At 41.6% G+C, this 27,202-nt stretch overlaps 1 protein-coding gene across 4 annotated transcripts in view; it reads right to left on the bottom strand.

The window, feature by feature from the left end:
• ADAMTS17 (ADAM metallopeptidase with thrombospondin type 1 motif 17) overlaps positions 1-27,202 on the bottom strand; it is a 165,518-nt gene that overhangs the window by 57,339 nt on the left and 80,977 nt on the right. For all 4 annotated transcript variants that reach the window (XM_060694810.2, XM_060694809.2, XM_087878323.1 and 1 more), the window contains exons 9-14: positions 14,530-14,670; positions 12,935-13,085; positions 10,709-10,810; positions 9,175-9,320; positions 5,498-5,664; positions 3,046-3,173 (exon numbers count right to left, since the gene is read on the bottom strand). In XM_060694810.2, coding sequence (XP_060550793.2) covers positions 3,046-3,173; positions 5,498-5,664; positions 9,175-9,320; positions 10,709-10,810; positions 12,935-13,085; positions 14,530-14,670 — 835 coding nt within the window. The remainder of the gene's footprint in view (positions 1-3,045; positions 3,174-5,497; positions 5,665-9,174; positions 9,321-10,708; positions 10,811-12,934; positions 13,086-14,529; positions 14,671-27,202) is intronic.

The following is a 27,202-nucleotide window of genomic DNA, read 5'->3' on the forward strand; positions in this document are numbered from 1 at the left end:
AAATACTGCTTCATGGAAAAAAAGGGAATCTTCAAGACATATCCTACTAATTTCATTATCTCTTCTTGTGATGCTGGAGGAGAAAAATTAAGTTATAAGAGCAAAACTACCAACATTGGGCAGAATTGAAAAAGTTATTTAGAGAAGTCCAATGGTTTGCCCATCCCTGGGGGAAATTTACTCTCCTGCTCTTGAGGCATTCTGCAAATTGTTTCTGAAGCTGTCCCCAGTTTCTAAAAAAAATAGTTTGCTATAGGGTGGAACAGGCTAATACTTGTCAAATATGTCAGCAACCTCTTTGGGCACACAGAACTGTCTGGATAATTATTTGTACCTTGGCTATTCCTAAGTGGATGAAAATGGGAAAATTGCCAAGTGCTTATCTAATGTCAATTTTTTAAAAAAATTTTTGGAGTGTGTTGAAAGTGGTTTGAGAATGGGGTTTTCCTTCCTAGGATATGAACTTCTATTTCTTTTATCCCTTCTGTTCTAACCAACCTTAGCAGGCTTCTTACAGGATAAGAACAAGAGAACACACACAATAGGGCAGAAATTTACTCGTTTTTTCCTTCACTTTTAATATCTTCAGATGAAACATAAAGAAAACATATCTTATAGACCATTGATCCACTTAATATTGTGAACCACATTGCTTTCTTTTGGAGGTATGCCCTCCTATCTAGAAAAAAATATAGGCAATGAAAGGTACTTGAGAGCATCTAAGTAGGCTTCTGGGGGTAGAAGGAAGCAACCATATGTTATGATATAAACCATACGATGAATGATTGATGGAACTAGGTCTGTCTAGCCTATCAAAGAGGAGGACTAGGGGTGATATGATAGCTGTCTCCCTGTATTTGAGGTGCTGTCACAGAGAAGAGGGAGTTGACTTATTCTCCAAAGCTCCTGGACGCAGAACAAGAATAATAGGTAGAAGATTATCCAAGAGAGATCCAATTTAGAAGCAAGGAGAAAAGATGGGGAGACTCTAGAAAAGAGAAGAGCCACAAAGATGATTAGGGGACTGGAGGCTAAAACATATGAAGAACGGTTGCAGGAACTGGGCATGGCTAGTTTAATGAAAAGAAGGACTAGGGGAGACATGATAGCAGTCTTCCAATATCTCAGGGGCTGCCACAAAGAAGAGGGAGTCAAGCTATTCTCCAAAGCACCTGAGGGCAGGACAAGAAGCAATGGGTGGAAACTAATCAAGGAGAGAAGCAATCTAGAACTAAGGAGAAATTTCCTGACAGTTAGAACAATGAATCAGTGAAACAACTTGCTTCCAGAAGTTGTGAATGCTCCAACACTGGAAGCTTTTAAGAAGATGTTGGATAACCATTTGTTAGAAGTGGTGTAGGGTTTCCTGTCTAAGCAGGACTAGAAGACCTTCAAGGTCCCTTCCAATTCTGTTATTTTCTATTCCTGACAATGAGAACAATGCATCAGTGGAATGACTTGCCTCTAGAAGTTGTGAGTGCTCCATCACTGGAGGTTTTCAAAAAGAGATGGGCAGCCATTTCTCCAGAATAGTATAGGGTCTCTTGCTTGAGCAGGGGATTGGACTGGAAGACCTCCAAGGTCCCTTCCAACTCTATTATTCTATATTTTATGTTAACTTCACCACTCTGCTTTCATAAATGAGTGTTTCATGGCTGCCGAATCCACCATGTCTGCAAAATTATGAACAGGCAACTTCCCTGGATCGCAGGGATTTTGTCAGAGTTCTCACCACAGAATCTAAACATGTCCACCAGCACACTGGCAGAGCATAGGATTCCTATGTGTAGAAAGTCCTGGGTTAAGACACTGATATTTTCTGGGTTTTTTAAAAACAAAATAATGTAATTAGTGATATGAACTTTGAGATTTTTTCCAATGGATTCAATAGGTCAACCAGCCATCTGCTGAGCTGAGGGAAGGCACTTCCTACGTTTGACATTCTGTCTCCCCTAGTCACTGCAAGAGATTTCTGTGGGACCAGGTTGGGCTTCCTGTCTTGGACATGCCAATGTAATGTGCAAGTTGATAAAGGTACTTGCCATCATTCTGTTTCCTGTACTAGTTCCCCACCCCAAAACACTGAATTTAGCAGAGCAGCACTGCCAGTCTCTCATCAACAGGGAATTCAAGATGTTTCTCCTCTAAGAAACTCCTCTTTGAGTTCAAATGAGGGACCTTCAAAGAAAAGCAAATCTAGGGTATCTGTAGTGACCATGATTTTGCTATCACAAAATTCCTCCTGAATTGTAATAGGTGCCAAACCTCAATTTTGCAAAGGATTTTCTATATACAGTTTTTTCAATCATGTTTAATACAAAGCTCAAAGCATTTTTTTGAAACTCTGGTTCTTAGTGCTTGGTTCTTAATGCCTTCCAATTTATAATGAAACTATTAAAAGATAACACCATCCATTTCTAAAGGTAAAGGTTCCCCTTGTACATATGTGCTAGTCATTCCCGACTCTAGGGGGCGGTGCTCATCTCCGTTTCAAAGCTGAAGAGTCAGTGCTGTCCAAAGACATCTCCGTGGTCATGTGGCCAGACTAAACGCCAAAGGTGCACGGAACACTGTTTCCTTCCCACCAGAGGTGTTCCCTATTTTTCTACTTGCATTTTTTACGTGCTTTCGAACTGCTAGGTTGGCAGAAGCTGGGACAAGTAACGGGAGCTCACCCCATTTCGCGGCATTAGGGATTTGAACTGCTGACCTTTCGATCGACAAACTCAGTGTCTTAGCTGCTGAGCCACCGCATCCCTTTTTTATTTCTATCCATTTCTTGCACATAGCAAAAAAATGACAAAAAATCTTGGAATCCTACAATGAGGACATATAGCAACTGAATGTCTGTATCAGTTTTTTTCCATCTAGAAGTAAGGGGAATAGTTACTTACTTTATTCCATAGCTACAGCCTTGCATTTTTTCCATAAATATGATTAAACTATTTGCTTTCAGTGGCTTTCATCCCTTTCATGAAACTCAGGATCACAGTATATTTAGATGTTAGTTCAGATGAAATAGCGAACAATAAAAAATTACTCCACCTGGCACTTGCCATGAACACAGAGGTCAGTCTCATAAGGTCCACAGGGTGTACCATCAATAACCCTATCGGACACCAACACAGGAGAGTCTTTCCCAAACGGAGAGCAATATAGCTCACAAGGTTTTTCTGAAAGAGAAACAACAGATGATATTACCCACTTCAGATCACGAAACGTCTACAAGAAAACCACTGAGCTCAGAGAGCACCAAAGATTCCACAGTTGAACCCAGAGCTACAAATATTCTCTTCTATTGTAACAACAACAGAGGAATAGAATAGAATAGAGGAGAGGAGAGGAGGGGAGGAGAGGGGAGGGGAGGGGAAGGGAGGGGAGGGGAGGGGAGGAGAGGAGTGGAGAGGAGTGGAGTGGAGTGGAATGGAATGGAATGGAATGGAATGGAATAGAATAGAATAGGAATAGGAATAGAAATAGAAATAGAAATAGAAATAGGCATAGGCGTAGAGTAGAGTAGAGTAGAGTAGAGTAGAGTAGAGTAGAGTAGAGTAGAGTAGAGTAGAATAGAATAGAATAGAATAGAATAGAATAGAATAGAATAGAATAGAATAGAATAGAATAGAATAGAATAGAATAGAATAGAATTCTTTATTGGCCAAGTATGATTAGACACAAGGAATTTGTTTCCGGTGCTTAAGCTCTCAATGTATATACAACAATAGTGATAAGCAACAAAGTTATAGTCATAAGAAGATAAGGGGATAGGTAATAGGGAAGATGAGAATAATGATGATAATATAGACTAACAGAGTTGGAAGGGACCTTGGAGGTCTTCTAGTCCATCCCCCTGCTTGGCAGGGAACCCTATACCACTTCAGACAACATCTTCTTAAAAACTTCCAGTGTTGGAGCATTCACAGCTTCTGGAGGCAAGTTGTTCCACTGGTTAATTGTTCTTACTGTCAGGAAATTTCTCCTTAGTTCTAAGTTTTCTCCTTGATTAGTTTCCACCCGTTGCTTCTTGTCCTGCCCTCAGGTGCTTTGGAGAATAGCTTGTCTCCCTCTTCTTTGTGGCAGCCCCTGAGATATTGGAACACTGCTATCCTGTCTCTCCTACTCCTTCTTTTCATTAAACTTTTCATTAAACTAGTCCTTCTTTTCATTAAACTAGAGATACCCAGTTCCTGCAACCGCTCTTGATATGTTTTAGCCTCCAGTCCCCTAATCATCTTTGTTGCTCTTCTCTGCACTCTTTCTAGAGTCTCCACATGTTTTTTACATCATGGCGACCAAAATTGGATGCAGGATTCCAAGTGTGGCCTTACCAAGGCTTTACAAAGTAATATCCTTATGGGATTTTAAATTTGATCAACACCAGAAGCCTAACGCACTAGACCAAACAATATTTGGTTGTCTGATGTATGTTTCCCAAGGGACTGTTACGTTGAAGTCAAGAAATTGGAAAAAAATTACATAATACTGAGATTTGCAAGTAGAAACTATAAAGAGTGAAAAGTTTATATTCTTTTCTATTTACATGTGTAAGTATTTTGACTGAGTAGTACTTTTTGCTTTGGCTTCAATGTAGCATCTGAGATCTCTTTCTGTCAATTTCTCTTCCTGATTCCTCAAGAAGGCTTGTGATATTGAATGGACTCAAACCCACATCAAGCTTTCTCGAAACCCAGAATTATCTTGCAAAACAAGTGCTCAGAGATTCTTGGACTTCCATGAATATAGTTTAGAATGGGGGTCAGCAACCTGCGGCTCTGGAGCCGCATGTGGCTCTTTTATCCGTCTGCTGCGGCTCCCTGTCGCTCAAAATACGCGTCACAACTGCCAATGTGCGACACCCACTGACGCGCAATTTATTAAGCTTTTTGACCCCCGGTGGGCCAACCATGGATAAATCCAAGAAAAGAAAAGTTTCAGAAGAAAACAGAATCTTTAATTCAACTACATATGCTAGTTTTGTGGCTGCTCAGGAAATAGGCACTGGAAGAGTTTTGTGGCTCCCAGTGTTTTCTTTTCTGTGGGAAATGGGTCCAAATGGCTCTCTGAGTGTTTAAGGTTGCCGACCCCTGGTTTAGAAAGATTTCCTTTCTGAGGCCTCGGAGAAATTCAGAAGCTGAAGGATAGCAAAGAAATAGGAGCAATATTTCACCTATGGACTTTCATCTTCATCATCTGGCCTTCTAAAGAGCAGTCAGGGTTGATCTCCTCTAGGACTGACCGATTGGATCGCCTTGCAGTCCAAGGGACTCACAGGAGTCTTCTCCAGCGCCAGAGTTCAAAGGCCTCAATTCTTTGGTGCTTAGCCTTTCTTATGGTCCAACTTCTAGATTGTGCATTGAGTACCAAACAAACGATGACCACCGGGATAAATTTTTGACATCAAAATGCGTTGAGTACCAAATTCGATGAGTTTCAAAGCAGTTGAGTACCAAGGTACCACTGTCTACAAAACATAGTGTTTTCATCTGCTGAAACTTACCATCCACGATGACAGCCGTCCATAAACTTTTCTTCTTGTTGGTCGAGCGGTCCTGAGATTGACACTGTTGGTCTCGGAAGGTGGACACTCCTCTAGGACACGGCAAGTTTTCACACACAGTGTGTTCCACACTTGCTCCTTGGCAGTTCTTCCCTCCAGGGCCAGGCCTGTTAAGGGAGAAAAATATAGACAGCTTGCATTGGTTTCTATCCCGTTATCCACAAAAGATTGATGACAGTGGTGAAATCCAAATTTTTTTTACTACCGGTTCTGTGGGCGTGGCTTGGTGGGCGTGGCTTGGTGGGCGTGGCAAGGGAAGGATACTGCAAAATCCCCATTCCCTCCCCACTCCTGGGGACAGGATATTGCAAAATCTCCATTCCCACCACACTCTGGGGCAGCCAGAGGTGGTATTTGCTGGTTCTCTGAACTACTCAAAATTTCTGCTGCCGGTTCTCCAAACTGCTCAAAATTTCCATTACCAGTTCTCCAGAACCTGTCAGAATCTGCTGGATTTCACCCCTGGATCTATGGTTCTAGACTAGGGTTCCCCAAAGTGGACCAAGTCAACCCCCAAAGATTTATAGGAGTCTCCAAGGGGACAGTAAATGTCCAGGAGTCAAGATGTGGCCAATAAATGATAAAAAGTTGATTGGGATAATTTTGGGGATCTTTGTAGAGCTCCATAGTTTGAGGAGCTAACAGTGAGACTCTTACCCAGGGTCTGATGTCAGCCATCAGTGAGAGTGCCTTGAATTATCTATTATTACTGTTATTGTTCATAGTACTATTAGTTAGAATAGTGTTTACGAAATGATTTTTATACAATACTGTATGTACAATACTGTACATACAATACAATACCTGGGGGATGATTAATAATCTGAAACTTTATTAAGGGATCAATGAGTTGAACACAAATTCAAAGCAAAAAAAAAAAAAAGGATTTCCTTTGAGATGAATTTGACTTCTGGTGATTTCATACACCTTTCTGAAAACATCCATACGGACTAATGAGAATAGCAGCCAGGACAGGGGGGGACAAAAAAGGCAATAAAGACAATAAATCAGGACTTAAAACTACAGAGGGCACAATTCATTCAGGTACGGTCATCCTACCTACCAGAGATTGAAAATGAAGATGTGCTTCACATTTAATGCAAACTTGTTTATTTTACATTTTTGAGGCAATTGACAAACCGGAATCCGGTGCTCTTTCCAAACTTGTGCGTTGAAATTTGAAATATTGTTTAGTGATTTAAAACACACACACAACTCAAATTGCGGAAGATCTGTATCAACAAAAGATGAATTCGCGAAAACCAGGACTGCAAATAGCCAAAATGGCAAGCAAAAAAGTGGACCATGCATAAAGTATGTAAAATACATCTTGCAAATGCTTTTAAGTGACTCGGTTTAGTAAAGAAAGAAGGGGCCAAACGGAATTTATGAATGGAAAAATGAGCAACTAAAAGAAGCTGAGATTGGCAATGCTGACTGTCCTTAATGCAGATTTACAGCCACTGATCATCTGTCCTCAAATCACATTCAGATCCACAAGTTTTACACACACACACACACACACACACATGTATATGTATATGTATATGTATATGTATATGTATATGTATATGTATATGTATATGTATATATCTATTTTCTTACTTCTTCATAGGGTTTATGTGTGTTTTTCCTCTAGCCAAGTTTTCCCTACGTAACCAAGGTTTTTCTGCAGCACCAGCTCAGTAGAATCACATCCACTCGATTCTGGGCTTTTTTCCTTTCTAGCAGCTAGCAAGCTCTTCCTGCTAGGTGGGAGACCTATATAGATCTATTTCTAGCTCGTTTGCTTTCATCAGTAGGCCACACCCATATCTTATGTATCCTCCCTGTAAAGGTATAGTATCTATATAGTATCTTGCTATACTAAAGGTATAGTATCTATATAGTATCTTGCTAGCTGCTAGAAAGGAAAAAAGCCCAGAATTGAGTGTGTGTGTGTGTGTGTGTGTGTGTGTGTGTGTATACATATACATATACATATACATACATACATACATACATACATACATACATACATACATACATACATATATATATATATATATATATATATATATATATATATATATATATATTGTTGTTGTTATACGCACTTAAGTTTTAAAACAGTCTTAGCTGAGATCGGTAGAGATTTTTTCTGAAGCTTGAATGTAGAACAGAACCATTTTTCAAGAGAGGCTCACAATAACACTTCCCAAACTGTGCCAATTATTCATGGCAGCGATACAGAAGTGGTTTTCCATACTTTCATTCAGGATGTTTTTTTTAAACATCCCAATCCAACTGACACCCTTGGGATTGACTAGTGGCCTCCCATTCAGGCGCTAATAAAATCTGACCTTGCTTAGCTTTTTCAAGATCAGCCAAGGTCATCTGCTAAAATGCAGAGAAGATTTACCAGTCCTAGGAAAGCAAAATGCTTTGGAGGGGGATACTTTGTGACTGACAAACACAATGTGGCCAAGTGCTTACAACGTGCTCTCCAAAAATCATCTGTCAGCCCTTCAAGATAGTCCAGGCAGGAAGCCATGAGTTCTAACACTACCAATATTGTAAGGTTACATTAACAAAAACTTGCAAATCTGAATGCATTTCTCAACTTTCCCCACTGGTACTTTTCAGAGAACCAAGGGAGGGGGGAGGGTCTCTTTCTAAGATGCTTTCCACTCTCCCATTCCTTCTGTGGGCTGAAATATCTCTTGTCTGACCCCTGTCTAGGCTGTCAATAAAAAAAAAATCTAGTCAACTAAAATTCAATACTAAATTGGGACCAGATAAGGGTCAATGGAATTCAAGAGGAGTTGGACTTGGATAGTTTGTGGCAATGTAACGACTCTAAGCTGATGGCATGTTTAACTCCACCCCTCCTCAGCTCTGTCTGCTCTTCGCCTACACTTTGTTAAGTGTAGAGAGTGAGTAAGTGAGAGTGAGTAACTGAGTAACTGAGAGTCAGTAAGTGAGATTTAACTGAGTGGTGAAACGGCTTTCAAATAATAGCTGTGATGGAGACGGGTGTGGTTTGACTTATCCAGAAAATAGCTGCCATTCTGAAACATACAGGAATGAAAACTGAGAAGACTGTTCTTCGTTTTAAGTCCAGACTCTCCAAATGCTTTCTATTGTTTGAAGAACAATTCCAAGTAAAGCACTGGGCTTCAGCCTTTACCATGCTTTCTTTTAATTTTCTAAAAATACCTCTGGCCCAAAAGCCTTATTGTAAATAAAAGCAATGGTGCTTTACAGCATGATTGTCCACTATTAAAATCTTCTCCTTCTCCTTCTCCTTCTCCTTCTTCTTTCTTCTTCTTCTTCTCCTCCTCCTCCTCCTCCTCCTCCTCCTCCTCCTCCTCCTCCTCCTCCTCCTCCTTCTGCTTCTCCTCCTCCATCTCCATCACCATCACCATCCACATCTCCATCTCCATCTCCATCATCTCCTTCTCCCTCCTCCCTCCTCCTTCCTTCTCCCTTTCTTCTTCTTGAACAGGCACCATATCAGTTACTTCTGAATTAGGTAGCAGAGAAGCAGATGGGCTGGGCTTCCTATGAATACATCTTTCAGTGCATCCCTTACATGCTTTAAAGGTTTAGATTCTCATCGGAATGAGTCAACTTACGGAGGGTTGTCACATTTGCGTTGCCTGAATCTGGCTCCAGTTTCACACGTCCGGCTGCACATGCTCCATTGACTCCAGATACTCCAATCACCATCAATGTGTTCAGGGATGGGGGTTTTACTGACACACTCCCCCATTCGGCACCACTAGAATGAAAATAGAAAAATCTTGGTTTGGCTAGTTGAGAACTGCGACGCTTCTCATTGTTCCTATCACCCATCTCCTCCCACTTATGACTGTATGACTGTAACTTTGTTGCTTGTATCCTTATGATTTGTATTGATTGTTTCCTAGTATGATTTGATTACTTATTTGTACCCTATGGCTATCATTAAATAAAAATAAATAAGTAAATAAACTTTATTGTCATTGTATGTGTATACATAGTATACACATACAACAAAATTTACTTGACCCCCAAAGACCAGGTCCCACACACATAATCCCCAAACACACTCCCACCCCCATAATTCCCCACCCCTAAACCACCCAAACATCCATACAACAGACCAAGTAATACTGTCCAACAGCTCACTGATGATGGCCCTTTAGTTCATTGTTGAGTGCAATTATAGCTCTGGGATAAAAACTATTCAGAAAACGTGCGGTCCGAGTTTTAATTGTTCTGTATCTTCTGCCAGAAGACAACAGTCCAAAAAGATTGTAAGCAGGATGGGAAGAGTCTCTGAGAATGTTATGCAACTTCCTCAAACACCGAGATTCGAAGATGTCGTCCAGGGCTGGTAGCTGGAGCCCGATGATATTCTGGGCAGTTTTAATGATTCTCTGAGCCTTTTTGTCCGCTACAGAGCTGCTCACATACCATGCAAGAATGCCGTATGTCAGGACACTCTCAGTGGTGCTGCAATAGTAGGACAGAAGTAGATGCTGAGATAGATTTATCTTCCTGAGCATTCTCAGGAAGTACAGCCACTTCTGTGCCTTCTTCACAAGCATGTTAGCATTCATAGTCCATGAGAGGTCCTCCAAGATATAAATGCCCAGAAATTTAAAACTACCCACCCTCTCCACCTCCTCACCATTTATGTACAGTGGTAGATGTACATCTCTCTTCCTCCTGAAGTCAATTATAAATTCTTTAGTTTTTGTGGTGTTAAGTGTGAGATTATTTTCATTACACCACAATGTCAGCCCTTGTACTTCCTTCCTGTAAGCAGACTCATTGTTCTTATTAATGAGCAAGTTCTAGTGTTGTACCTTATGATTCTTGACGAATGTATTTTTTTTTTATGTTATGAGAGCTTATGCACCAAAGACAAATTCCTTGTGTGTCCAATCACACTTGGCCAATAAAGAATTCTATTCTGTTCTGTTCTGTTCTGTTCTATTTTTCCTATAAGGAATAATATAGTGAGTCATAAGGCAGCCGACATGGGCAAGTTCTAGCTTGTGCATTTCTAGCTTGTGCATTGAGTACCAAACAAACTACGAGTACCGGGACAAAATTTTTGCATCAGAATGCGTTGAATACCAAATTCTACAAAGTAGAGTTGATTTTCTCCAGAGGTTCTACCTTGTCAGCCCCACATTCTGTCCCGTCCAAAGGAGGATCCAGTTTGGTTTTACAAGAAGCATCTCCTTCCACAAGGCACCAGAGACCAGCGCACATCAAATGCTGTCAGCAGAAAGGAGGAAAAATTACATTTACTGTGTCCAGAGATGCCACTATTGCAAGGAAAAAGGCACAAAGCTTTGTTAAACCCCTCCACATTGAGCGTTTTCTGATTTATTTTTTATTTTTTACAAATACATTTTCAAAAAAAAAAAAATCTGCATGGAATAACTAACCATGCACCAAACAACCAAGCACCTCCTCAAATTCCTCTACATGTTGTGGTCCGCCAGCAGCCCGCAGAGCTAGCAGTGGAGTCGGACAGTGTGGAGGCTGGGGAGGACCATGGGCCAGTCCTGGTGTCTGGGGAAGGTCCGGATGAGAGCTCTGCGTCGGAGGCAGAGATGGGGCCAGGGCCATCTGGGAGTGATGCGCGGACTCCGGAGCCCCCAGAGTTGAACAGCAGAGAGGCAGAGGAACAGGAGGAGCCTGTTCCTAGTGTACGCATGCGCAGAGCTGCCAGAAGGCAAGAGCAGCTAAAGCAAAAAGGACGACTTGGGAGTAAGGCCAGGAGATGATTGGCCCCTCCCATAAGGCTTAAAAGAGCAGCAAAGGCTCTTGGGCTCTTTGTAGGAAAGCAACATTGCTATCTCTGTTTCCAGTCGGCATCTCTTGTTTGTTTCTGAGGAAGCTTCAACCGAGGAAGACAAACTCATTTCTCCCTGGAAAAATCATTGGAAAAGTTCTTTATTTTAGCCCCTTGTCCCAGGACAATCTTTCAAGACATACTTTCAGAGATTCTGTCGCTAAGAACAGGTTTGCTAGCCCTCAAGAAACACAAGTTAACTTGCTTTCTCTCTGAAGAAAGAGAAGCTCCTGTTTTTCATATTGCTTAAGGAGCTTGCCAGGATCAACATAAATAAAATAGAAGAACAGTTAGGATTTGAAACTCAGGCACACAATCTAAGCTTTTTATTACTTTGGCACATCTTTTTATGCAATAGGGAAAAGTAGAAAAAGTACAACTTATTCTCGTATCAGATGGTAGGTAGCTGAAATTGTTACGATGAGAAAGATGGAGGAACTTTTGAAACAAATCGCTGTGCTAAACCAAGAGTACACAACTTTTCCAAGACTCCTGGGAACAGAATGGCGGGTGGGCGATACACCCATATAAAGTCACTTTGGTAACTTTTTTCTTTTTAATTTGATTTATATGCCGCCCTTCTCCGGAGACTCAGGGCGGCTTACAATGCATTAAGCAATAGCCGTCATACTTTTGTATATTTATACAAAGTCAGCTTATTGCCCCCACAAACTGGGTCCTCAATTTACCTACCTTAGAAAGGATGGAAGGCTGAGTCAACCTTGAGCCTGGTGAGATTCGAACTTACAGTAATTGCAGGCAGCTGATGTTAATAACAGTGCTTTAGTCTGCTGCACCACCAGGCTCAACTTGGGGATGGTTTGGAGACAGGTGGGCAGGATCTATTTTGACTCTCTTTGATTTTTTAGGAATCCACTGGCAGCAGTAAAGACCCATAATAAGGCTTCAGCCATTTAGCAATTCACCCTCTGCAGGTTATTTCTTTATTAGTCCAATTTATATGCCGCCCTTCTCCGTAGACTCAGGGCAGTTTACAATGCATTATAGCAATAGCCTGCATACTTTTATGTATATACCTGCTTATTAGGGCTTTCGCCCCCCCCTCCCCCTAAGCAGTGTTGTTCTATACAAAACTGGCTTATTGCCCCCACAATCCGGGTCCTCATTTTACCTACCTTGAAAGGATGGAAGGCTGAGTCAACCTTGAGCCTGGTGAGATTTGAACTCGCACTAATTGCAGGCAGCTGGCAGCTAAGTGCTAGCACTTAACAGCACTTAGTCTGCTCACCACTGAGGCTCTTTAGGTTAAGCAATTAATACATTCTGGTGTGTTACATTCTGACATATTACACAGCAGTTTTTAAAAACAAGGACAGTGTGACATTAAACAATGAAATATTTCTAGTTTTTATATCTTGCAAAAAAAAATTTTTTTTTTCTCCAAAGCAAAAGGAAGTGTTTCCTATTGTTTTTTTTTTTTTTTAAGATTGCCCCAGGAAGAAATCTCTGTTTTATAATCCCAGATAATGCTACCATTTTACCAAAAGTTTGTTATCAGTTCTTTTTATGATCCACATTACCTCCATATTCTTACAGAAAGTTGCATTGGTTCCAAAGAGGATCTGGCATTGCTCATCTGCGCTATAATGCATTCCTGGGAGTTTATAAGGTAGGCGGACAGCGTATCTGCTACGTGGGTCTGTTACCAGCAAACAGTTGCTGACTTTGGACCTGGGGAATCAAAAAACATGTAGATGTGTTTGGTCATCTTTCTTCTAACATACAGTCTGCTAGTAAATTACATTATTTGTTAAGCTACTTTAAATTCACAAAATACCGTTTGGGCCTACCAAGAATGCTAAATGTGGTTTACATTATACAGTAAATTTTACAGCCAACATAAAAAGCACTAGTACATGACTGGCATGATGGTCTAGAGGTAGAACTCTCGCCTCCCAATAAGGAGGCTGTGAGTTCGATTCTAGGAAGAGGCAGATATTTCTCTCTCTGGGCACGATGAGAATATATCTGCTAAATATTACTCCGCATTGGCGACAGGAAGGGCATCTGGTCAGCAAACATTCAGCTCCATTCAGTTGCCCAGACTCCACCCTGCAAGGGAAATTATGAGGTCATTGCTTGGCTAGGTGGCTCAGTGGCTAAGACGCTGAACTTGTCGATCAGAAAGGTCGGCAGTTTGGCGGTTCGAGTCCCTAGTATAGGTCTCCTGTGTGAGCAGGGGGTTGGACTAGACGACCTCCAAGGTCCCTTCCAACACTGTTTTTTTATTTTTTTTTATTTTTTATTTATTATTATTATTATTATTATTATTATTATTATTATTATTATTATTATTATTATTTGATTAAAAGCACTAGTGTATCAATAAACACCAGGGCATTTCAAAACACCAAAGACCTCTGTGGAAAATTTGCTCTCTTGCTTATCAACAGATTCTGGTGAACAAATATCACATCAGCTCTAAAGGTTGGATAGAAACAGGCAGCGACTTTAGGAATTAAATTGAAAATGATGGTAAGGAGGTAATTGCCACTCAACCTCCTTCCCTCTCCTACACATACTCGGAACGCGATGCCTAATCACACCTTCTCCAGCTATCACATCAAAAAGCAAAACCATGTTCTCCATTTCTTCATTCTACTCAGGGTTGGCAATGGTACAAGGTGCGGAAATGCTGGATGTTGTGACATGATAATGCAAGATAAGTTTTACTAGACAGTACAGAGGGGAGGTAGATCCTCCGCTGAGCTCAGATTGGCTCAAAGATTGAGGGAGATCACTGGAGAATCTCAGGTTTCTGTTATTTTTGCCAACGCTCGCTAAAACACAGAACCAGATACTTATTCCCAACTGAAAGAGCCATTCAGAAGCACCCTGACGTATTTCTATGGTCGCAAAATACGGGCAGGATTTGAAGTAAAAAAAAATGACAGCAACTCCAGGACATTTTTCAAGAAGTTGTCAAGACGCTGACATTTGGCCATCATAAAAACTTCTGTTCTCCTGCCAATAATTGTTCTGAAGGCCGGGATGCAAAAGCAGATCCAGTTTACCTTCAGTAACCCGTCACTGAGAATTGTTCCTTATTTCAACAGAGAAGATAAAAGACTATTGATTACGATTCAAATGTTTTGCAGTTAGCAAATACTCTTACTTTAAAAACTTTTCAAGGTCATCTCGGCTGCAGGAAGACCAGGATAGGTCACTGGGATTTCTGCCCTTCACCCATTCTCCAGACATGATGTGAGATCTCCCAGCGCAGGACACGTGGTCGTCGTCATGACTCATACCCATGCTAAAAGAAGAGAGAAGAGAGGAGAGAAAGGGAGGGAGAGAGGGAGGGAGGTAGAAAGGAAGAGAGCAAGAGAGAGAGAGAGAGCAAGAAAGAGAGTGAGAGAGAGACAGAGGAAGGAAGGAAGAGAGAGAGAGAGAGGAAGACAGGAAGAAAGAGAGAGAGAGAAAGGGAGGGAAGGGAGGGAGGGAGAGAGGAAAGAAGGAAGGAAGGAAGGAAGGAAGGAAGGAAGGAAGGAAGGAAGGAAGGAAGGAAGGAAGGAGCACATAGGTAAACAAACACTGTGCCTAGGATCTGTAGATTCTTAATCTTTTTTAAAATAACAAAATACTTTTGTATAATATAACAAAAACAAAACAAAACACTTGAAAGTTGGCAGACCCAAAGCCCTGGAAAAGAGATTTTGAGTCAGATAACCTAACCAGCTGCTAGCTTAAGAGCCTCACATAGTTTGTGTATTGGAGTTATTCATGTTACAGAATGAGAAATATTCTGAACCGAAGAAGCTTCTTGGATGAGAAGCAAAACGTCTTCAAGGAAACAACAACAACAACAAGGAAGTCCAGTTGCCTTTGGAAAAAGCATCTTTGGGACAACCATGACCTGAGTGACTGAGAATCTCCATAGACGTAAAGGAAAATCATATTAATGAAACTGATCGGGGATGATCCGGTTGATGGGCCTTCTTGATCTAAAGCAGCATATGGCAGCCATAACATAATAGGAGAAGACATTACATATGTTTCTATTGAAAAGCGAAATAGCTTGTTAACAGCTGGAAGCCCAGTGCCTCAACAGATGTGCATTCAGGAATACCCAGACCTCTTCATTCAGTGAAAGGCTCATAAACCTCACTTAAACAATGCCTTGGTGTTTTGCGCACAGAGCTCTTGTGGTTGAGGTCATGTAATCCCTTCCTGAAATGAGCTGCTTTTTTTAAAAAAGGGGGAATTCTGGGAAAACTGCTCCCGTGAGCCACTTACAAAGCCCTCTCTGTCTTCAGACTCAAAAGGCTAAAATAAGTGGGAAGTGCGAGGAATGTTAGTAATTGCCTTTAGGTTGCCCGGCTCTATTCAAGGAGGATATAATATTCTCAAGGCTGTACAGTTCATTAAAATGTTAATTGATGCTAGTTAACTTGCCCGTATTGCTTTGACCGAAAGGAACCCTTCTTGCAGGGATTGAGTCTGGCTAGTCTAGAGAAAAGGAGGATTAGGGGTGTCATGAAAGCAATATTCCAGTATTTGAGGGGCTGCCACAAAGAAAACAGAGGGGGGGGTTTGTCAGCTTATTTTCCAAAGCACCAGAAGGCAAGACAAGAAACAATGAATGGAACCTAATCAAGGAGAGAAGCAACCTGGAATTGAGGAGAAACTTCCTAACAGTGAGAACAATTAACCAGTGGGACATTTTGCCTTCAGAGGTTGTGGGTGCTTCATCACTGGAGGTTTTTAAGATGAGATCGGACAGCCGTTTGTCTGAAATGGTATGGGACAGTGATAGCTAACCTTTTTTCCATCCTGTGCCAAAAGCGGGAGGAGTGCGGGGGATCGCGCGCACGGATAGCTACACCCATAATTCAGAGCCCCTCTGTGCCCCGCCCTCCGTGCATGCGTGCGTGACCCCCCCCCATGCTCTCCCCACTTTTGGTACAGTGGGCCTGGTAGGGCCATTTTTTGCCCTCTCCAGGCTCCAGAGGGTTTCTAGGAGCCTGGGGAGGGCGAAAACGGCCTTCCCCACACCCCGGAGGCCAGAAACAGCCCATTTCCTGACTTCCGGTGGGCCCGGAAGGCCCAAAAATCAGCTGGCCAGCGCGCGCATGTGCGCTGGAGCTGTGCTAGAGCAACGCTTGTGTGCCCACAGATATGGCTCCGTTTGCCACCTGTGTCATGCATCCCATAGATTCGCCATCACGGGTATAGGGTCTCCTGATTAAGCAAGGGGTTGGACTAGAAGACCTCTAAGGTCCCTTCCAGCTCTATTCTGATTGATTGATTCTCTCAGGACTTCTCCACAAATAGAATCTGCATTCTACTCATATTTTACTGGAAGGGCTCCAGAAATAGGATACAAGAGCAGCTTTCCAGAGATCTCAGATTGGAATCTTATGCTTTGATTACACCCCCACCTTTTTGGAAAAATTAAACCTAAATTCAATACTTTCTGTTGTTTGATATTCCCAAAGAGGATTTCCTGAAATGGGACGGGATTATTATAACAATGTCTGACTTTCCCACGCAGCCCATTCCTCTTCTTCTCCGTTTCCTTCTCCTTCTCCTTCTTCTCCTTCTTCTCCTTCTTCTTCTTGCACAAAGCAATTCATAGCTAATTTCACCAGGTTTGGGAACTAAAGATGGTTAAAACGTCCGTGCTGGTGCAGCTGTTATAAAAACTGGAGTGAACGGAGGAATTCGTTCATTCGTTTGCGACGCTATCCAGATACCTTTTCCATGGACGGATATCAAATATAGGCAATCCTCGACTTACGACCTCAACTGAGCCCCAAATTCCTGTTGCTAAGCGAGATATTTGTTAAATGAATGGTGTCCAATTTTATGACCTTTCTTGCCACAGCTAGTAAGTGAATCACTGCAGTTGTTAAGCTAGTAAGATGGCTGGGAAGTGAATCTGGCTTCCTCATTGCTTCCTGATGGCTTCCTCATTCCGCAATTACCAGTGGAACAGCTTGCCTTCAGAAATCATGAGTGCTCCATTCACTGGAGGTTTTTAAGACTGGACAGCCACTTGTCTGAAGTAGTATAGGTTCTCCTGCTTGAGCAGGGGGCTGGACTAGAAGACCTCCAAGGTTCCTTCCAGCTCTTTTCCATTCCATTCCGATTTCTCTTCTCTTCTCTTCCTATCCCCATTCTATTCTATTCTATTCTATTCTATTCTATTCTATTCTATTCTATTCTATTCTATTCTATTCTATTCTATTCTATTCTATTCTTCATTCCATGATTCTATTCTATTCTACATTCCATTATTCTATTCTATTCTATTCTATTCTATTCTATTCTATTCTATTCTATTCTATTCTATTCTATTGACTTTACTTCTCAGAAGGTCACAAAAGGTGATCAAGTGACCTCGGGATATGCAAATATAAATATGAACCAGCTGTCAAGCATCTGGATTTTGATCACATTGGCATGGAGATGCTGCAATATAAATGTGAAAAAATTGGTCATAAGTCACTTTTTTCAGTGATGCTGCAACTTCGAATGGTAACTAAGCTAACTGTCATAGGTCGAGGATTATGTATTATGTAGTATTATGCATTATTATGTATTATGACTCTAGAATCCAAAGCAGGAGAGAAATTTTCCTGCTAGTTGCTTAATTAACGGAATCTATTTTCAGACACAATTCTTCAGAGTTCCTTAGAACCAGTGGTGAAATTCAAATTTTTTTTACTACCAGTTCTGTTTACGTGGCATGGTGGGTGTGGTGTGGCATGGTGGGCGTGGCTTGGTGGGCGTGGCAGGAGAAGGATACTGCAAAAACTCCATTCCCTCCCCACTCCTGGGGGAAGGATATTGCAAAATCTCCATTCCCACCCCATTGGGGCCAGCCAGAGGTGGTATTTGCCGGTTCTCCAAACTACTCAAAATTTCCGCTACCGGTTCTCCAGAACCTGCTGGATTTCATCCCTGCTTAGAACAGACTAGAGAAATACATTAAAGTGACATACAGTAGGTCTAGCTGTCTACGGAGACTCTCAGTCATCCAAGCCAAGATTGTCCCAAAGATGCTTTTCAAAAGAAGCTGGAATTTCTTGTAGTTTGTTTGTTTTTTTGAAAAACATTTTGCTTCTCATCCAAGAAGCTTCTTCAAAACTTCTTCAGAACTCATCCAAACTTCCTGGATGCGAAGCAAAATGTTTTCAAAAGAAAAGAAAAAAACCCAAGGAAGTCCAGTTGCCTTTTGAAAAGCACCTTTGGAACAGTAGGTCTAGCTTAAATTTCTCCCCTCCCCTCCCCCCCAACATCCTATACAGTATTGGACTACAACTCCCATAACCCTTGCCCAACATCTGGCTGGAGAAAGCTGGCTTAGCTTCCAGACTAATGGACTCACCCCAAACCTCACTAGAATCAGCATTCTGCTTGATGAGAACATGCAGTTATAACTAACATAAACCTTTCTTTGTCTTATTAAAACAGTATTTTCCCTCTTAGGGCCATCTCAAAACTCCACCCAGTGCCACAAAGCCCTTTTCCCATCCCAATAAAACATTTATGGTTGGCTGTTTGGAAACATTCTACTTCTTCTTCTTCTTTTTTTTTTTTCCTTTTGGTCAATGTGCCTAAAATAAAATTTGGGGGAAAAAAAAAACCCAACTCGAAAGCTACAGCTTAAAATAAAGCTACAATAAAGTTTTTAAGAAAGACAGATAAAGAGCTGCAGTGTTCTCTAGGACATCTGGCTGGGGAATTCTGGGAGTTGAAGTCCTCCAGGCTTAAAGTTGCCAAGGTTGGAGACCTCTGCTCTAGGATAAGGTAAAGGTAAAGATTCCCCCGCATATGCGGGTTAGTCGTTCCTGACTCTAGGGGGCGGTGCTCATCTCCGTTTCAAAGCCGAAGAGCCAGCGCTGTCCAAAGATGTTGCCATGGTTATGTAGCCGGCATGACTAAATGCCGAAGGCGCACAGAGCGCTGTTACCTTCCCACCAAAGGTGGTCCCTATTTTTCTACTTGCATTTTTTACGTGCTTTCAAACTGCTAGGTTGGCAGAAGCTGGGACAAGTAACGGGAGCTCACTCCATCACGCGGTGCTAGGGATTCGAACCGCTGAACTGCCGACCTTCTGATCGACAAGCTCAGCGTCTTAGCCACTGAGCCACGGCGTCCCTTACTATATCTAGGATATATCCTTAATATATCTAGGATATATCCTGCTATATGGACAGAACTTGGCAGATATTCTTCCAAACCAGAAAGCCCCTTCTAGTCATATCACATCTTTTTGACTAATTTTTCTTGTCCTCGGTGAAGCTAAACGTTAGGAATTTTTACGGGTGTTTCATACTGAAGCGACATTAACTGGAAAGAAGCCAGTGGCTGAACTGATTCAGCATGTTAAAACTATTCCACTTGCCTAAGCGGCAAATCTTCAGGTACCCATGGATGAGCCTTTATAACCAGGGACTTGAATTTGGACTTCACGGCAGGGAGTCGAGAGGCTCATTCAGGATCACCCGAGGTCACTTGACAGAACTCTCTTCAGATTTCACTTTGCAAAAGCTAAAAGCTGCTGGCAAACAGGATGAAGACCTTTAGATTAGCCTGGCCACATCCCAATATTAACAGCCTGGCTTTCTAAATTAGCTGGATTGAAACAAAGCATTGTTTGTGGCCCGATGTGCTTCAAATTTCTCTCGCTCTCATCACTGGAAGCAGGGATTTGGATCAAGGATGCCTTCCTGAAGTTAGGTTAAAGTTACATCAATCCTTAACCTTTTCTAGGTACGGTCCTGGCCAAAATTGTGGAAACCTTTTGGGAAAAGTGTATTTTCTAAAACTAGCTAATAACACCACTTTTTTTTTTTTGAGTAGTACCCTAAATGTATATATCAATGGAAAGATAATTGAATCAAGAATGCAATGCAATAACTTTTATGAAGGATTTGCTATTAGAATAGCAGTTACAGTATAAAGAAGAAAAGTGAAACACGTAGAAAAAATGAGATATACAAAAATTATCACCATGTCAGTTAATACTTAGCTGGGTAACCTTTAGCACGATTTACGGCCTTACAATTTCTTCCCATGGAGTGAACCAAGTCTTTGAGTTCTGCAGCTGTTCTAATGTGAAACCAAGATTGGATGATTGCTTCTATTAACTGGGTTTTATTGCTGGGTCGCTTCTGACTACCAAGTTTCTTTAGTCAGCTCCATAGATTTTCAATTGGGTTAAGGTCTGGGCTATTCCAGGCCATTCCAGCAGTGGAATAGGATTATCTTGAAACTCCAAAAAAAAAAAAAAAGTGGTGTTATTAGCCATCAAACCTCAAAAATACACTTTTCCCAAAAGGTTTCCACAATTTTGGCCACTACTGTAGGTTCTGGAAATTGAAGTCCTCTTATATCATCTAGACTTGTCTCAGTTTGGGGAGATTGTGGGGAAGGAGGTCTTGTGCATGTTTGGTGCCTGATTGGCTGTTTTATTTCTGTTTCTGAATTAGCCAGAAGTTCCTTTCCACCCTACACATTCCTTTCCTTCTTCTAAAATGGCAGTCTTGCAATATTTGAGGGCTGGTCACAGAGAAGAGGGAGTTGACCTAAAGGGTGTGAGTGTAGGACAAGAAACAATGGATGGAAACTAATCAAGGAGAGATCCAACCAGAATTAAGGAGAAATTTCTTGATAGTTAGGACAATTAATGAGTGGAATGGCTTGCCCCCTGGAGTTGTGGGTTCTCCATCACTGGAGGTTTTCAAAAATAGATTTGTCCAGAATGGTGTAGGGTCTCCTGCTTCAGCAGGAAGATCTCTTAGGACCTTTCCAGCCTTACAATTCTATATTCTATAAGGACTTAAGGTCTGCAAAACTATTTTGCAACAGAGAGATACAACTGGACTTCTGAAATGAGTAGACTCCATCCTACATGCTGAATGGAACTGTGAGTTCTTTTTGAAAGAATCCAGTCTTGACAATTTTAAGTTGAAATCCAAAACATTCAAATTGCCAAGCTGGAAAAAGATACTGCTTCAAACCATCTCGTATGTTCTTGCCTGCAAAACTAGAAAGCATTTGTTCCAAAAAAACTATAACAAAGGATATCTCCAAATTATGGACTTTTAGCAAGATGGATGTTTTGTTTGGCTCTGATAACAACCTCGTTTCTTCCAGAATCACAGAGTTCATCTATTCTCCTTGAAACCCACAATTTACATTCACCCTTATTATTCACTTCAGTGGCAAAAGGCTGCCAATGCTGAAAATTGACAGTGGTGAAGAACAGAGGGATACAATCAGACCACGTGAGGTACTAATATCACTCTATAAAGCCCTAGTACGACCACACCTAGAGTACTGCATCCAGTTTTGGTCACCACACTATAAAAAAGATGTTGAGACTCTAGAAAAAGTGCAGAGAAGAGCAACCAGGATGATTAGGGGACTGGAGACTAAAACATATGAAGAACAGTTACATGAACTGGGCGTGGTTAGTCTAGTGAAGAGAAGGACCAGGGGAGACATGATAGCAGTCTTCCAATATTTGAGGGGCTGCCATAGAGAGGAGGAAGGGGGTCAAGCTGTTTTCCAAAGCACCTGAAGGCCAGACAAGGAACAATGGATGGAAACTGACCAAGGAGAGATTCAACCTAGAAATGAGGAGGAACTTTCTGACAATGAGAACAATCAACCCATGGAACAGAAGTTGCCTTCGGAAGTTGTGGGAGCTTCATCACTTGAGACTTTCAAGAAAAGATTGGACTGCCATTTGTCTCCTGCTTGAGCGGGGAGTTGGACTAGATGATCTATAAGGTCCCTTCCAACTCTGTTAATCTGTTAAAGTAGTGCCTTGAATTCTGTCCTGCATCCTATCAGTTCTTCCTTTTCATCGCTATTTACACGAGTGGTTTCTCCTCCACACTTCTTTATTCAATTGCAGATAGGTGACTGGACTGCTCCTCTAGAACCCACCAATCTAGAATCTATCAGTCTAGTTTCCTCAACCAACTCTTTACGCATTTCTCTAATCCAGAGGTCTTCAAGCTTGGTAGCTTTAAGACTTGTGGACTTCAACTCCCAGAATTCTCCAGCCAGCATAGTTGGGAGTTGAAGTCCACAAGTCCACAGATCTTAAAGCTGCCTGGTTTGAAGGCCTCTGCTGTAATCCAGGGTTTCTCAACTTTTGAGATTTGAAGATGGGTGGATTTATAATTCTCAGAATTCTGGGAGTTGAAGTCCACCCATCTTCAAGCTGCCAAGATTGAGAAACATTGCTCTCACGCTTTCATGGAAACGACAGCTTGCCTCAATGCCAGCTACGCAACCTTCGTTTTAAGTGCATCTTGCAGAGTTTTACTTTGAGACACTAGCACTGCCTGGAAAACTCTTAACTGTGCTGAAACTTGGGGAGAACAGCAGCCAACAGTCATCTTCATTCAATCAACAGTTTTGTGGCTCAGCAGTCTGTCCCTACTCAAGTTCATTTTGCTGAGTAAACCAAAGACACATTAAATAGCCAGCCTACAATGAGCTGGCAAAATCAACCATTATTTTGTGCCAGAAAGATTCTGGTTCAACCTACAGTGACCTCGGCGAGCGATCAACTCTTTCAACCAATGACGCAGGTCCAAGGAGGCTAAGAATTCTTGCTGTGCAATCTTTGTGAAGAGTGTTTCATTTCATCCCACATTTTCATGGTTTCCAGCGTCTGACTGAATTGGAATCCAAATTTTCTTCTTCTTCTCCTTCTCCTTCTCCTTCTCCTTCTCCTTCTCCTTCTCCTTCTCCTTCTCCTTCTCCTCCTCCTCCTCCTCCTCCTCCTCCTCCTCCTCCTCCTCCTCCTCCTCCTCCCTCTCCCTCTCCCCCTCCTCCTCCTCCTTCTCATGCTTCCCCAAATTTTGTATTGGAATTCTTAGCTGAACAATGTTAGAACTTCCACTGTAGTATATGAGCTAGAGAAGGTTTTGCCTAAATATAAAGGCAAATTTTGTAGCTCTGTTTAAAAAGAAAAACAAACGAGACTGAAATATGATGGAACTGATTTATAACTGAGTGAAGGCAACATGGAGATGGATCAGAAAGATGTGTAATTATGCACCCCTAAAACTGGATAAATGACAGTGCCTATAAATGTGGATGCAAAATTAGTAAAAACTGAAATTCTGGTTTTCATAAAGATGGACAGTTTTATAGCTATCTCTGGTCTGGGTGTATTTCTTCTTGATGAAAGAAAGCCTAAGAGCCAAAAGGAACAGGATTAGATGAGAATAAATGTGTCAATTATTTATGACAATCTACTATAGATTCCCTCTTTGTTCCATAGTCTAACAGGGACCAAACAGAAGGGCAGCTGTGCCTGAGCAGCTGGATCTTTATTTGTAGATGAGAACAAATTTGTCTCAAAAGATTCTTTCTCCATTTACTGAGAATAGAATAGAACAGAATAGAATATTACTTTATTACAAACATAGACCAGCAACAGACATCACTGTTTACAATATATTAAAAAATAGTACTGACATTAATAGTGGATAATAACATCCCTGTTAAGAAAACACATGTTCTCAAACAGTTAGAGAACCAGTAGCAGAAATTTTGAATAGTTCAGAGAACCAGTAAATACCACCTTTGGCTGGCCCCGCCCTATCTATTCTCTGCCTCCCAAGACCCAGCTGATTGGGAGGAAATGGGGATTTTGCAGTATCCTTCCCCTGGAGTGGGGTGGGAATGGAGATTTTACAGTATCCTTCCCCTGCCACGCCCACCAAGCCATGCCACGCCCACCAAGCCATGCCCACAGAACCAGTAGTAAAAAAATTTGAATCTCACCACTGGTATGTGAGTAAATATAATTTTCCAAAAATTGTTAGAGATATCCCAAAAATTGGCACAAGTTGACAGCTATCATTCTATAACCAATTTTTTTTTTCTTGTGGACATTGCAGCCACACAGAATTTTGCCACTGCATGCGTGACAGCCAGGTTTGAGTCCTGGAGGACAAAGCCTTCGTAAAAATTGTCTGCCCTCCTTGGCAATCTCTCTAACAAGGAAAGAATATACACTGACCTATAAACTCTGTATAACTCAAAGGACAATAAATCATGTGAGATATCTTCGACCCATTTTCTGAGGGTTAAGTGAGTTTGGCTTTGTACAAGGACTCAGGTCTAAGCCACGCCTTGTTTCTCTTTTGTTATGATATCCATCTCAACCCACATTTGAGATTAATAAAAAGGATCCGTGTTTATGCCCCGAGAAAAAGAAACAACAAAATAGACTGATTAAGAATTAGGGATATGAAGAAGCTCCCCTGAGAAAGTTTTCTCCTGAAACTCTTCGCTTTCTTGGAAATTCTGCTGGATGTTTCCAAGGAACAGAGGTCTCCAATGCTGCCCAAGAGTTTTGTTTTATGGGAAGCTGTTGTTCTATTTGGAAGGGTATCCTTTCCATTCACATCCAGAAAAAATATTGTTTCTAGCATTGCAGTTTAGAATTGAGAATAGATAATGCATCTGGAACTGTTCATCTTGAAGTTAAGAAGTTAAAACTATCTCTGAATATAACTGAACTCAAAGAATAAACATTGTTGTTTGCAGGATATGGTCACCAAAGTCAAGATTTTGGACTCAACTTTAAGCAGCCAAATCTTCCTCTGTTGTTGTTTTTAAAATCTGTGTCACAAATGTGTTGTGTATCAACAAACAAACAATAACAACCCAAAAAGCAGATGGAATCAATCACAATGTTGCAGATACCATCTTGACTCTTCGACCACACCCTGGAGACCTTGAGAAGGAAGGTTTTTTTTAAAGGACTCAGAAAATAGATGTATGTGGTCAAAAGCTAACCTGAAATAAATCCAGCAGAATTTCCCTCATCCGAAAGACAATTAGGGACACTTTATGAAAAATCAACACAAAGTATGAAGCTGCATAGTAAAAAGAAAAAGAAAAATCTCCCAAAAGTTCATTTTGACTATTGTCAGGCTGAGCCCAAATGAGCTCTGAAAAATATGTTTTCAATTATCTATGGGTAGAATAATGAATAATTAAAAGAACAACAACAAAAATTTCCACTGTAGAACAGAAATGCCAGAAGATCATAGCAGAGGGGAAGAGAGTAAGACGACTTAAAAGATTCTTTCCGTTGGACCGTGAAATGCAGGGGATAAAACTCGAACCCCCCAAGGAGCTGGCCTGAGTGTTGGGACACTTTCAATATCAGAAGCTCTGGAAGAGATGGACTCAAGAAACCGAGAAGGAACTTGTAGGAAATAAGCAAGCTTTACTCAAAAACTGAGACACCAAGACATTATTCTTGTCGGTTAACTTTAGGAGCCGTGATGGTTAGAATGCAGTATTGCAGGCTAACTCTGCTCACTGCCAGCAGTTCGATTTCTCACAAGCTCAGGGTTGACTCAGGCTTCCATCCTTCTGAGGTCAGTAAAATGAAGACTCAGATTGTTGGGCGCAAGAGGCTGACATTTGTAAAGTGCTTAGAGAGGGCGGTATATAAGTCTAACTGCTATTGCTATTAAAAGCAGAACTTTATTAGAGCCAACATCGCTCCCTTGTTCTGTCTCTTCCTTGTTGTTTTGTTGAAGCTGATGCTGAGAAGAAAGATCTGACTGATCCAAGTCAAGTGAATGAAACTTTCATGGACAATTGGAAAAGTAAGGAGGCTGTCATGGAGAACTAGTGTTTAATCAGTAGCCCCCCTTCTCCAGGACAGAACATTCCCATATTTTCCACAGACATTCCTATTTTCTCTCATTCCCATCATCTATAGCCTGAAAGGAAAACATAAAAACTGCAGCCCGCAGCTCAAAAGCTTGTATGCAACCTTGGAATTGCCTCCAAATTGTGCCAAAATTGGGGGAAGTTCTTGAACAGAGAGCGAGGGGGGAACATTCTTCATTAGTGTAATTTTTCAGTAATTGCTTCTTTTGAATTCTTGTAAGTTCCTACCCTCCGATTTACACAGCAATGCCCCACCATCCCTGAGATCTCCGTTTCTGGCTTGGAGAGAGCATCTTGGGTAGCACTAAAATGTCGCACCAAGTGTCTGGAAAAATTAACCAGATTGTTCTAATGAAGCTGGTTGTGATTCATTCACTAAATCTTGGAGTAGAACAAAGCTTAGTTTTGTGGGCTGCTCAAACTACTGTTGTGGCTCACCAGTGGCCAGAGGATCTGGCAGCAGATTCAGACAGTGAGGAGGTTGGAGAGGAACATGGGCCAGTCCTGGAGTCTGGGGAAGGCTCTGATGAGGGCTCTGCATTGGAGGCAGAGATGGGGCCAGAGCCATATGCCAGTTATCAGCTGCCTTCGGAGTCAGACATCAGTGAGGTAGACAATCAGCTGGAGCCTGTTCCCAGTGTGAACATGTGTAGATTGCCAGATGAAGGGAACAGCTAAAGAACAAGGGTCGACTTGGGAGTAAGGCCACAGGTGGATAATGAATGGCCTCTCCCAGAGGGAATAAAAGAGGAGCGAAAGGGGAGTGGAGTTTGCAGGAGACAGTTCATTACTACATTCTTGCCAAGTATTGCGGCGTCTGAAAGATATCGGCTTGGCCACTCTCCAAGCCTGATAAAGGTCGGTAATTGTGAACTACCTTGAAAGCCTGTGGGAGAGGAAAGACTTTGCTGAAGAGGAATTCACTGTAAATTAAATAAAAGGGGTTTATCGGGACGAGGACTCGGCTTCGTGCTGCTGGGGAAGTCTAAGTCAGAACAACTACACCTGTGACTGGGCACACCAGTAAGGAGAGTTGCATCTCACCCATGATGAAATTACAACATTAAGAAGATGTCCTTGACTTTTCCTTTTAATGCAACAAGGGTCATGCCTCA

This window comes from Pantherophis guttatus, chromosome 13 (genome assembly GCF_059756535.1).
Source record: "Pantherophis guttatus breed Tessera chromosome 13, ASM5975653v1, whole genome shotgun sequence".
Classification (NCBI taxonomy): Eukaryota; Metazoa; Chordata; class Lepidosauria; order Squamata; family Colubridae; genus Pantherophis; species Pantherophis guttatus.